Source organism: Triticum aestivum, chromosome 1B (assembly GCF_018294505.1).
Source record: "Triticum aestivum cultivar Chinese Spring chromosome 1B, IWGSC CS RefSeq v2.1, whole genome shotgun sequence".
Classification (NCBI taxonomy): domain Eukaryota; kingdom Viridiplantae; phylum Streptophyta; class Magnoliopsida; order Poales; family Poaceae; genus Triticum; species Triticum aestivum.
Genome location: NC_057795.1, coordinates 440,250,261 through 440,262,705, shown reverse-complemented (window position 1 = coordinate 440,262,705; position 12,445 = coordinate 440,250,261). Strand labels below are relative to the sequence as shown.

The 12,445-nt window shown below is 44.9% G+C and overlaps 2 protein-coding genes across 2 annotated transcripts; both read right to left on the bottom strand.

The window, feature by feature from the left end:
• Positions 1-3,057: 3,057 nt before the first annotated feature.
• LOC123129787 (uncharacterized) lies at positions 3,058-6,446 on the bottom strand. Its single transcript, XM_044549813.1, has 3 exons — positions 5,984-6,446; positions 3,412-3,533; positions 3,058-3,323 (listed from the first exon to the last, which is right to left on the bottom strand). The coding sequence occupies exons 1-3, from the start codon at positions 6,333-6,335 to the stop codon at positions 3,213-3,215; spliced, it is 585 nt and encodes a 194-aa protein (XP_044405748.1). The 5' UTR covers positions 6,336-6,446; the 3' UTR covers positions 3,058-3,212.
• A 3,870-nt stretch (positions 6,447-10,316) lies between these two features.
• Positions 10,317-10,986, bottom strand: LOC123129777 (histone H3.2). The gene has a single exon (XM_044549808.1). It carries the CDS (start codon positions 10,911-10,913, stop codon positions 10,503-10,505), a length of 411 nt encoding a protein of 136 aa, XP_044405743.1. The 5' UTR covers positions 10,914-10,986; the 3' UTR covers positions 10,317-10,502.
• Positions 10,987-12,445: the final 1,459 nt, after the last annotated feature.

The following is a 12,445-nucleotide window of genomic DNA, read 5'->3' as shown; positions in this document are numbered from 1 at the left end:
TCAGTATTAATTTCTACTTGGTTGTTGCATTTCTACTGAGATCATCTTTCGGCTTGCAGAGTTTGTGCTAGTAGCATAGTTTCAAATAGCGGAGATAGCATCCGCTATTGCGTCCGCAATAGCACTAGCGCAATAGCGTCCGCTATTGATCAAATTAAATGTAATTACTTTTTATGAAGGATCTAGAATTATACACAACAATGTTGTGTTTTTACAAACCCGCTATGTGGACATAGCGCCCGCAATATCACCCGCTATCCGCATTCCGCTACGCGGACCCCAATCCGCTACCAGCACGCTATCCGCTATTTAAAACTAGTAATTTAGCAAAGCTATGAGTCGCCTGGCAACTTGGCAAAGCAAGGCCTGCTAATTTTGTATGCTTATGTCATCCAATCTTTGGAAGGCACCATTTTCCTCTCCTGAACAAGTAAAAATAAGATTATGGCTCAATTTTTCTGACTATTAACTGTAGTGTAATTGGCATATTTAATCAATTGTGAAGCTCGTCTTTGATGATAATCCTCATTCTCATCAGAAGAAAGTCTTTATATTTTAGATACATCTGAACAACCGCTTGATAAATGACAGTATGGTGCATCAGATATTATGTGTTGACTAAACTAATAGCCTTTCAAATCAGCCTTCCATAGAACAGTCCTTCCAAACCCATATATTCGTATCATTTCAGAACCAAAAAGGAAACCTTATGTAATATGGAGTAGAACTCTAAAAGTATTAAGTGGTGCCATTTCCCCCCTTGTTCTGCAAGCGTTTGTTGGGGTAGGTTGACTATGATATGGTTGATGAGTGAATAGTGATGGCTAGTATACAACAGCTGTTGCATCATGTATGGCTGAAGAGCGATGTCTACTGGAGTACCTAAGCATCAGCTCAACTGCTGCCGTTGCATTTCTTATTGCTCCAAGGTTATCTGTTTGGAAAATGTTCTCTATCTCTAATGCAGCCGGAGTACCTAGCAAACATCAGCTCAACTGCCGCTGTTGGGTTTCTTATTGCTCCAAGGTTATCTGTTTCTGTCCTCTTTAATGCAACTTTGCTGTGAAAACCGCATTATTCAGAGCTCCGCCGTCTCCGCGCTGCTGGAGGGCGGCCTAGGTTGCTTCCTGCTTCCTAATTTCTGATCTGATGGTGTAGAGATGTGCTAGTTTCTTATTAGCCTGTCGTCTGTGGTAGTAAGATTCCTCGTTTGGGCTGTGATGCAGTATCTGATTAATGTTATCATCATCAATGGGAAGTTACCAATCTGATCTTAAGCATCACTGCCTGTTTTTACGATTTCAGTGCTGAAAAGTTTTTCAAAACTGCTCCTCTTTCAGCTTCAATGATGCCTTGGCTATGTCAATTTTTTTTATTTTTTTATTTTTATTTTTTATTTTTTGAGAATGGCTATGTCAATGTTCAGCAGTTTGTTTGCTGAAATTGGTGCCACTGTATCCGATGAACATAATTTTCGTATGCTCCAGCTCAGTTCAATGTGCCACCCTGCTCACGGTGTGATCTTACTGATGTTGTTTCAAACCACTTCAGGTTGCTGCACATGCCCTTGCTCACTTAATTCAGGCACACGTGGAAAGGAAGAAAATGGAATGGATCACACTGTCTCTTCTTCTTTGGCTGTCATGACTCTTTTTGCCTTGAAACGGGAAATTTTAATTAGGGAATAGAATTGTCATTACATTCACAAAGGATCAAGTTCAACACGCAGCTCGGCGCTGAATCCCGCAACATCACCACTCAACTCTTGCGGGCGAGCTCTCAAATTAGGCCGTCACCCTGCTTTATATTACTCCCTCCGTCCCAAAATATTGAGACATTTATTTTGGGACGGAGGGAGTATTATATAGTACTCCCTCCGTCCCATAATGTAAGACCTTTTTTGACACTATACTAGTGTCAAAAAACGTCCTATACTATGGGACGGAGGGAGTATAAAGCAACAACTAAAGTGCACGACCGAACAATACAAGATGACGAGAATGCCCTCTCACAAAGCAGATCAAAGAGTAACCGGGCAACAAAATTCACATAGAAAAAGGACACAGAAAGGCACAAGAAAAGAGCACAAAGACATTTCTGAGCAAGAGCAAAGGACGGACTGAAGTCTGAACACCTCGCCATAGCCCGACATATGGCGCCTGAGCTCCGCAACAACACCCTTGGGAGGGTAACGGTTCAAAGTGTGCCGCTCCAGAGTCCGGACAGACATGGATTTTCACCCGAAGCCCTGATAGTGGGAAAAGACCCGCAACGACATCTTCAAGAGGAAAGTGGTGCCCACAGTCGGGTGCCAGCGCCAAAGTGCGGCGATTTCACTCGGAAACTCACTTGCATCATCACGAGGCACCTAGGTCACCGTCGCGACGATGTCCAACCTACCCAATCCAGATCTAGGCATCACCACCTCCGCCCGAGAAGAATGCGCTAGTGCCATCCGCCGCTATACCCCTTGTTGCCCACATGACATCAGACGCCCTCCTTCCATTACAGGAGCTTGTGCCATTTTCGTTGGTACAGTATGTAGATGATTGTCTTGCGCATGTTGCTGTGCTTGTATTGATTTTCTGTCCTATAGCCCTGTACATGCTGTGCTTGTATTGATTTTCGGTTCTATAGCCTTGTTCGGTAATCACCCGCTCCTGGAATCTGCGGAGCGGGGAAACCACAACTCCTTCGATTTGAACAGCAGCTCCGCTCCCGGAGTTGTGGAGTAGAGGGGTATCGAACAGGGCGTATGTATTTTGCTTTTTGTATGTTGTTTACGTTGTAAGGCTTGATGCCTGGTTTGGGCCTTTATTAATTTATAAAGCCAGGAGTTGCTCATGCCTTTCATCTAAAAATATAGGTCTAAATAGTTGTATATGATTTGCTCCGAAATTTCTTGGAAGTAAATTAATGATGCTAAAGTTCAGCCTTCTATGATTGCAGCATTACATTATTACAATCATCTCTTGTACTGTATATCATATTATCTCTAACCAGTAACTCTTGCACAAAAGAATATAAGGGACAGGTTCTGATGAAGTGCCAGAACAATTAAAGTGAGTTGGAACTTCCAACATAAAACAAACTCATTCTTATATTGTAGTCATCAGAAGTTACATTGTTCACAGGCAAAATTTGCAGTGCATGTCCCATTTAGTGGGAGAAATAGGATACAGACTGAAAGTGAAATCTAGATTCATACGACACTACATCGGATAGAGGATGGTCTTGCCACCAACATGGTATCTTTCACAGAGCTTTTTCAATGTACCCACTGAGTGCTGCATTGAGTTCAGTTTGGTATCCATGAACATGGCCTGCAAACACGTTGCTTCTCTTTAGTATATATAGATATTTGTTAAACATACGCTCGACAAAATAAGATATTTGAAAATTGTGTTATACCTTGTAGTTGTCGCCATACTTCTCTATTAATCTGCCAATACATAGTCGTTGAATTTTAGTCAGTGGCTCCAAAGGTGCAGATTTGCCATCCCTCCTTTTCTTCCCAAGTGCAGATTTTAGATCTACATTGAATAGAAAAGATTCCATGAGATCGTACACAAGTACACATCACTCTTACTGTCTTCAATATAAGTAATACTGTAGGTAAATTGAAATACAAATATATGCACCATAACATATGCCCTTTTATGTGATGAAACAACTCAAAGAAATATAACAGTAACATTTTAATCACTATACTATGCCACTAAGAAATTCACCTCAGGTGCTAAACAAAGAACACAAGAAATTATATCCATTGAGTAGCAAAACAAAATGTCCTGCTATGCCAAGCAAGAACACACTGTATTAAGCCATCGAGTTGATAACATAATGTCTTGCTGTCATAACAAAGCTATTACTATGACAGAACATTGCTAGGTACATTTCATAGCTTCTTAGGAATATCTTTTGATATTGGCCGCAGAAAAGAAAGAGAACTTTTTTTAAATACGTAAAACTTATTGTCAAATAGAACATTCGAAATAGAATTTCATAGCCTTCAAAGAGCATGCTAAAAGCAGTGCATTTCAATTGGTCTTAAATATACACTAAAATCAATATTTGCTTGGGCTTGGATATCAACAAACCATCTCATCAGGAAAAAAACTTGACAGGCCTTGTCTTTCACAGCACATTCAATTTTTGAAAACAAACACAATTTTGAACTTGGACTTTTAGTATTCTGTGGTTTTGGAACATCCAAGGGAACCATAATTTTTTATAAAAAATGGAGCACCAGTTGAGTGTTTTTTGTTTCTTGATTGATGGGACTTATCCTGCTGTTACCATTGGGCAAGGGTTTTTCTTTCAAAATCATGTTAATCTTTTGGAGAACTTGCCATCATGCTAATTGTTACACTCTCTGCGACAGTAAGCTACCGAGTGTATGGGATGTTCTGAGAAGACAGTGGCACAAGATGAGGCATGCTTTGAGTATTGAGAATGAGATGAGAAACCCAAGATGAGGAAACAGTAGTATTATTGCTTGTCAATACTCAAAAGGTGTCTCCTCCTTTTGCAGTTAACTAACTAGGACTAAGATTTCTTGCATCAGAACACATGTGCTATCTGAAATTCAAAAATGGGCCTACAAAACTAAATAATCCCAGAAATAAATCTGGGATGTAGATATCAGAATGAATTATGTATCAGCATACTTTCTTGAGAAAATGTATTGATCAGCGGTCTGCATAAAACATACAAGACTGAGGTGCCCAAAAATGTATCTTTTGAAACTCTCAATTACTTGCATGCTTTAGAACAGGCTAGAATTCAAAAAACAATCATGGAACCTGAAATCAGAATGTAATTGTTCAGCCATCTTCATGTGTAAATTTTCTGATTTTTTTAGGAAGTATAAATATTTTCTGAGCCGGAAGGATGTGCTCCAAGATCACTTAGTTTATACTGTAGGAGCATAAGACTTCTAACTTGTTGACTACAACTCTGTTCTTCCTCACATACTCCAGTACTAAGTTGAATCAGAAACCAACTACTGCAGCTACTGAGCTTCTGCTGCTTCCTGAACTTCAGAAGCAGTGTTTGTATTGCCAGCCACAGCAAACTGTTTACTGCCGTAATACCTTGCATCTTTCTATATAAATTTCCTCGAATGACACCAACACTTAAGCATAAAGCTCAGAATATACTATGAATAAGAAGTTAAAACAGACACTCAAATATAGGAGCTGTTGAAAGCAGTTCCAATTCAAATTATATTTGAATATATTGTGTCTTCACAAAGTAGTAATTGCTTCTTTTGAATTTTTTTGATAGACAGTATGCTAACCATAGTATCAATTTTGATACAACAACACGAGTGATAATATATGTGAACTTCTCTTTTGTCCATAAAACAACTACTACCATGACCTTTACTGCTATTTCAGCAAAAAAAAACTCATTCCCATTGGAAGCAGACTGTTGGAGAACAAATTAATATTTATCAAAACTCCAAGTTATGTCAGGAGTAAAAGAAAGATTGATCACAAACATTTCCAAACAAACCAGCGAACCTACAACTTCGATGAGAACTCCAAGTTATATACCAAGAGTAAAAGAAAGATTGAACACAAACATCTCCAAGCAAACCAGCGAACCTAAAACTTCGATGAGAAATGTGTTGGACGGACTGTGTTTACACACTGTTCATTTCATTGCTCTGGCAGCTCAACGGATTATTCACAGCACAAAGGAAATCAAATCTAGAGGCAAACCATCTGTATATTCCCAAACATAAATGAACAACAGAAAATAAGAGCTAAATCAACACATGTGGTTGACAAATCGCATTATGCCATGCCAATTGATCCACCAAATTCGCACATTCACCAAAACTAATTAATACGGCACCTAAGATTCCCATCAGTATAACCAAATTAGCGACATGTCCCGAAGAAACTGAACATAAAACATGAATTCACCAGCTCGTGAGCCGGTCCAAGTCGAGGCAAAGGGATGGGAGACTGACCATCGCACTCGAGATCACTGCCGGTGTCGACGGGGCCGAACTCGTCGACGGGGGCGCGCAAGGCGTCGACGTCGGGCGCCTGCAGCGAGGCGCTCTGGACGAGGCCTCGCGTGCCGCGGGAGTGGGCGCCGAGCAGGTTGGGGTTGGCCACGACCCCGAAAGCGGAGTAGTTCTTCACGACGCTGCCTTCCGCGTCCCAGCTCGGCACGTGGCCGCCGGCCTCTGCGGCGGCGGCGGCGGCGAGCGCCTCGGGCAGGTCGAAGGCCGGCTTGAACTCGCGCGGCTTCTTGCGCGGCAACCCCACGCGCACCTTGGTGCGGGTTCGCTTGAACTTGCGCCGCGACCCTCCCATCGGCGCTGCTACTACGGTTTCGGGACGAGGGGTTAGCTAGGGTTTTGGCGAGAGGGCAGCGGGGGAGAGAGGGGCGACCGGACGAGGAAGAAAGTTCTTTTATGGGCCTTCGGGAGAAAAGCAAAACAGGCCCGTTAACTCACTTGCTGGCTTTTGCATCGGCGGGGTGCGTGGGCGCCCTTTAAACACGGGAGTGTGCTATACGTGTTACCTTCAAGAAAGCGGATTTTATTCCAATGCCCTCTACCGAGTACCATTTTTTTTCGTTTGGACATCGAGCAGGTCACTGGGACTATCCGGCTTCCAGAGAGGTCTCCGAATGTCCATCATGGCTTGCAGATATAGATGTCTTGATGACGGCGATACATTCGATGAGAAATTTAAGATGGAGTATCACATAGCATGTCACCAAGAGCAAACAGGTAAGAGAACATTTCATAGGAATCTGAATCTGACTTGACATGCAACAAATAAAACCTTTAACTGTTTCAAAAGTGGTGCCCTAGGAAGGGACTGACAATTTAGTCATAGTAAAAAAAATACGAAAGGATGAAGCATCTATGCCAAAATCTTCAGTAAATGAGATTGTTACACCCTTAGCAATAACTATTAAGATTAGGTCTCTCGCATACTTTATTTTGACAATTTGGTGTGAAAGAGGATAGTCAAGTTTTCACTCCATGAAGCTCTGGCTCCACCCACCACATTCGTCGGTTGGATCAGAACTCACTTCGCCGTGCTGTTAGATCATCGTGGTGATCTATATGCAAACAATTCGTTGTGTGATGTCGGGGAGGATTTCAATCTAGCGATTTTCTCCAACATTTATAGATACACAAAATTGCAGGCTATAACTTGACCATCTGCCTAACACTTATAAAATATAAACAAAGGACTGCAGGCAATACTGTATTGTCTGAATAATACGAGTAAATAGCATAAAACTACTACAATTCGGGTTAGGGTTCCAAAAAACTACCGAATTTTAATTTTTCGCTGATAACTACCAAGTCCGGGGTCGGCTGTTTCAAAAAACCCAAAACGCCGAGTCCTTATCAATTGATCAAGATTATGACAGTTGGGGCCTACACGTAAGATAACCATTTGTTTGACCGTTTACTTTGACCGTTAACTTACATGTGGGTCCCACCTGTAAGTTTTCTAAAAAGTAATCAGGTCCCTGTAAGTTTTCTGAAAAAGCAATCAGGTCCCTCTGAGTTTTCAATCAGGTCCCTACATGTTTTTGCAAAAAAGCAATCAGGTCCCTCCTCCCGATCCAGAGGAGCCGCGTCGCCAGGAGCTCGATCCCGAGCGCTCTGCCCGAACGCCGCCTCCCCCGGCCGGCGAGCCATGCCTGCAGCGGCCGGATTGACGCCGTGCATCTCCTGCGGCCGGCGAGCCGCTCCCGCAGTGTCGTTCCTCTCCTGCGGCAGCCGCCTCGCCCTGCCTCGCCTGTGGCCGCCGTGCCTTGCCTCCCTGCGGCCGCTGCCCTGCCCTTCCTCGAGTCATGCCCGCAGCGGCCGGATCCACGCTGTTCCTCGCCTGCGGTTGCCGCCACGCCGTTCCTCGCCTGCAGAGGCGGAGGTGCGCACTCCAGCAGCGGCACAGGTATGCCTCCTCGTCGCCAACTCCCCCACTAAGCTTCGGCGAGCACCTCGCACGATCATGGGGAGGCTGGGGAAGGGAGGGAGTGTGGTCGCCGGCTCGGGAGGGGAGGGGAGGATCGCCGGCTCGGGAGACACCGGGGAGAGAAGAGAAGAGACAGAGAGGAAGAAGAAAGAGAGGAGGAAGAGGAAAATGACATGTGGGCCCATATGTCAGTTAACAGTCAAACAGACGGTCAAACAGATGGTTGGTTTAGGTGCGGGCCCAACCTGTCATAATCGTGATCAATTGTGAAACATTCGACATTTTGGGTTTTTTGAAACAGCCGACCCCGGACTTGGTAGTTATCAATGAAAAATTAAAATCCGATAGTTTTTTGGAACCTTAACCCGAATTGTAGTAGTTTTATGCTATTTACTCGAATAATACCTAAAGATGTAAATAGAGGAATGAAGGGTCTAAATTATCTACTGTATCTATATTCGTGCAGTAAGATTACTCCCATCAATGAGGAATTTACAGCTACACGTCTCCTTAAGGCCATGTTCGGTTAATCCCCTTGCCACGGGGATTGAAGGGGATTGAGGAGGTTTGAGAAGGATTTTGATTTGCAAGGGATTTAATCCCCTCCAATCCCTTTCAAACCTCTTCAAACCCTTCCAAACCGAACAAGGCCTAAAAAGTGTGTTCTGTTGAGTATCATGGCAGGCCAACTACAAGAAGCAAAGCCCCATAAACTCGACAGATCACTTACCAAATGCGGACCAGTTTGTTCATAAGGTGGACAGTGAAGCAGACAGATGTTGCTTAATCTCTGAAAGGCGTCTGTCTCATACTTTGACAAAAAAATGAACCAGTAACCCAACCTTGCTGAGCAGAGGGCTCTCAAAGAACCTGCACTCCAGAATGTCAAAGTTAGAAACATAAACATACTTCATCTGTTTTTCCTCTAGAACAGAAGATAAATAGTGTAGTTCTGATCTGAAATGCTCTGCTGCAATCAAAAGGATCATGCATGCACAACTTGGAGAACTGTCGAAATACAAAATGTAATTGCGCATTGACTAAACCATGCCTGAAAGTCTAAACCAGAGTAAATAGCAATTAGCTTGGTGTTTTCTTGATAGGTAGAAAATTCTCAGCATTTGATAGATCATTTAGTTTTTTCAATCTTGGGCATCTAATGCTGATATATTTATATTTGGTTCAGTTGTATGAGCTGAGATATATAAACTTTGTAGGTAAACTGAGTACATTGCAGTAAGACATAGTGGAAGAAATGGTTATGCACTAGAGTTCCCTGCAAACTTTGTTCGCCTAACTGGACCCGAGCAATTTGAAGGAGGAAACTGTCACTGTTATATAGTGATTACATATAACAGGGAATATGATGACGAGTCTCCTCGAGCCTGATAGGGGTCAGTATGGAGCTCTTGTCAACAAACTCCCTGATACAAACGTCTCCATTTGCCATCATCCTCACAGCATTCTACCATATGAAAAAATTATTAATACTTCTTCATGCTTGAGTGATGCTGTGATGGATACTAGAGAATTTATAATACTAATAGCCCGGTGAATGGGACATTGAGAATATGATGCATCACTGAGAAAGTGATGCAGCTACTCGAGACAACAAACAACCCAAGCTGAAGGCTGGACAAAATTTGGTGCAGAAGAGTAACAATTACTTGAAATAATTCAGTCTATATACGATGCTACAGTTGATATTTTTTTTATGTGCTACTAGAACTTAATAACAAATGCCTATTACAAGACACAACTACACTGATCACAGTTATCTCAGATTCAAAATATATTTAAACGACAGTGGCGACTGACAAAGTTTATTAATCCTTCAACAGAGTGCAGATATTTCCCGTTCCATTTGGAGTCCAAAACCCACAAACACAGGAGTCAGTAAAGAAAACATCACATGACACTGCAAAACCAGTTAGTACACTCAGAACAGCCAAAATTTAATAGCTTCCATGGATACACACCAAAAAGAGTACAGATCCCTACACTTGTTTATGGGACAACCTCCGGCAACAAATGGATCACAGAACATTTGAAACTTAATATTCAAAGAGATTGCCATTCAAAAGCACAACTGTAGCCAAAGAAGAGATAGTTATCCAACCCACTATGGTCCTTCCCAGGCAAGAATTGAGAGTAAAGATTAGAAGAAGAAAAAGGAATTGACAGAGCAAAGGACATCAAGAAACGGACTCGATTTATACAAGGTGAGCAGTTTCAGATTGCACTGAACTGGGGCATATGATCGTTTATCAAATTCGGTGGCACCTTCAGCAGCAAATGCTGCCAAAACGTGGAGGGATAAATCCATCGATAAACCAGACGAACAAGCAGGCATGTTTAAAATCAGATTGCTAACTTCTCATTGATGATGATAACAAGATGGTACCATCACATACAGTACATCACACCATAACACAACTGTCGAGGAACCTTACTACCACAGACAAGGGCTAATAAGAAACTAGTAACGCATCTCTACACCTCGAGACCAGATCAGACACTAGGATTCTAGGAAGCAGCCTAGGCCCTCTCGCCACGGATGCGGCGGGCGAGCTGGATGTCCTTGGGCATGATGGTGACGCGCTTGGCGTGGATGGCGCAGAGGTTGGTGTCCTCGAAGAGCCCGACGAGGTAGGCCTCGGCGGCCTCCTGCAGCGCGGAGACGGCGGAGCTCTGGAAGCGGAGGTCGGTCTTGAAGTCCTGCGCGATCTCCCGCACCAGGCGCTGGAACGGCAGCTTGCGGATGAGCAGCTCGGTGCTCTTCTGGTACTTGCGGATCTCCCGGAGCGCGACGGTGCCGGGGCGGAAGCGGTGGGGCTTCTTCACGCCGCCGGTGGCCGGGGCGGACTTGCGCGCCGCCTTGGTCGCCAGCTGCTTGCGCGGCGCCTTGCCGCCGGTGGACTTCCTCGCCGTCTGCTTCGTGCGGGCCATCGGGAGTGTGGAGCTTGCTTCGTGGGCGCGGAGAGAGGGTTGCTGGGGAGATTTGGGAGTGGAATGAGGAACAAGGAGGGATTCGGGGCCCGTTTTAAGGAGGGAGACGGCGGGTGAGCGCGAGTCTGGGGAATTTTCCGCGCTCTGTGTTTCGGGAGGGGAGGGGAGTTTCGAGCGTTGGATCTGCGAGGCGTGGATGGTGAGGATTTGGTTTTGGGTGTGGCACGCGGATCGTGGGCAGCGATCCGTGGCGTGGGTGTTCCTCGATTCTGATTGGTTGGTTGCAGCTGCGTGCTCGGGCGGCCGCAACTGTAGACTCTGGGCTGCATTGGCCTCTCTTCAAGAGTTCAGAGACGAGTGGCGTGATTCAGGATGGACCAAAATTGCAGCATGTAACCACCGTATTTCTTTCCGTTTCAATTTTTACGCCAGGACCGGACCACTCGTCGTGGTTACAAAAAAAAAATCAGAACGAGTCACCTCAGTCGCTCACTTCTGTATGCTGATGTGATGCACTAGCGCAGATTGTACATATTGCAAGCACCAAGAATGTTAGTTAGGAAGAATGAGATCGCACGAATCGATAATCATTGATCGCGTGCATGGTGCACATATATAGGTACAGGATGGACCGGCCTCTACTTGTCTCCCAAGATATACAAAAATATGGGGGGAGAGAGATACAACGGTATAAATACAGACCCTAGTCCTATACATATGCAGTGTAAAATGTACGCTCAACACCCCCCTTCCCCCGCAGTCGAAGAGTCGCCGGAGACACAGAGACTGGACCGAAACTCCTCAAAGACTGGGGTCGATAGTCCCTTAGTCATGACATCGGCAAACTGCTGTGTTGTAGGAACATGCAAAAGACGAACCTTCCTGAGAGCCACCTGCTCGCGAACGAAGTGAATGTCGAGCTCAGTATGCTTCGTACGACGATGGTGGACGGGGTTGGCGGAGAGGTAGACGGCGGAGACGTTGTCACAGTAGACGATTGTGGCCTTGGGGACCACACAAAGCAACTCATGAAGAAGCTGACGGAGCCAAGAGCACTCAGCAACGGTGTTGGCCACTGCCCGATACTCTGCCTCGGCACTCGAGCGAGAGACCGTGGGTTGTCGTTTAGACGACCACGATATCAGCGAGGCCCCGAGGTAGACACAATAGCCTGATGTAGAGCGACGCGTGTCCGGGCAGCCAGCCCAATCAGCGTCGGAGTAGGCGACCATGTCGATGGAGGAGGAGGCCGTCAGGGTGAGTCCCATGGTCATAGTGTCGCGTATATACCGAAGAATATGCTTCACCATAGTCCAATGAGAATCACGCGGGGAGTGCATGTGGAGGCACACCTGCTGGACTGCATACTGCAAGTCAGGCCGAGTGAGGGTGAGATACTGCAGGGCACCGACGATGGAGCGGTAGAACGCCGCATCCGGAGCAGGAGAACCCTCCAAGGCAGAAACCTTCGCCTTTGTGTCAACAGGCGTGGACGCGGTTTTGCAATTAAGCGTACCCGCGCGCTCAAGAAG

Coding starts and splice junctions, on each gene's coding strand:
- LOC123129787 (XM_044549813.1), bottom strand. CDS start 6,335: ATGGGAGGGTCGCGGCGCAAGTTCAAGCGAACCCGCACCAAGGTGCGC. Junction 3,534..5,983: donor CAGTGATCTCGAGTGCGATG/GTCAGTCTCCCA, acceptor TATTCAATGTAG/ATCTAAAATCTGCACTTGGG. Junction 3,324..3,411: donor AGTATGGCGACAACTACAAG/GTATAACACAAT, acceptor ACGTGTTTGCAG/GCCATGTTCATGGATACCAA.
- LOC123129777 (XM_044549808.1), bottom strand. CDS start 10,913: ATGGCCCGCACGAAGCAGACGGCGAGGAAGTCCACCGGCGGCAAGGCG.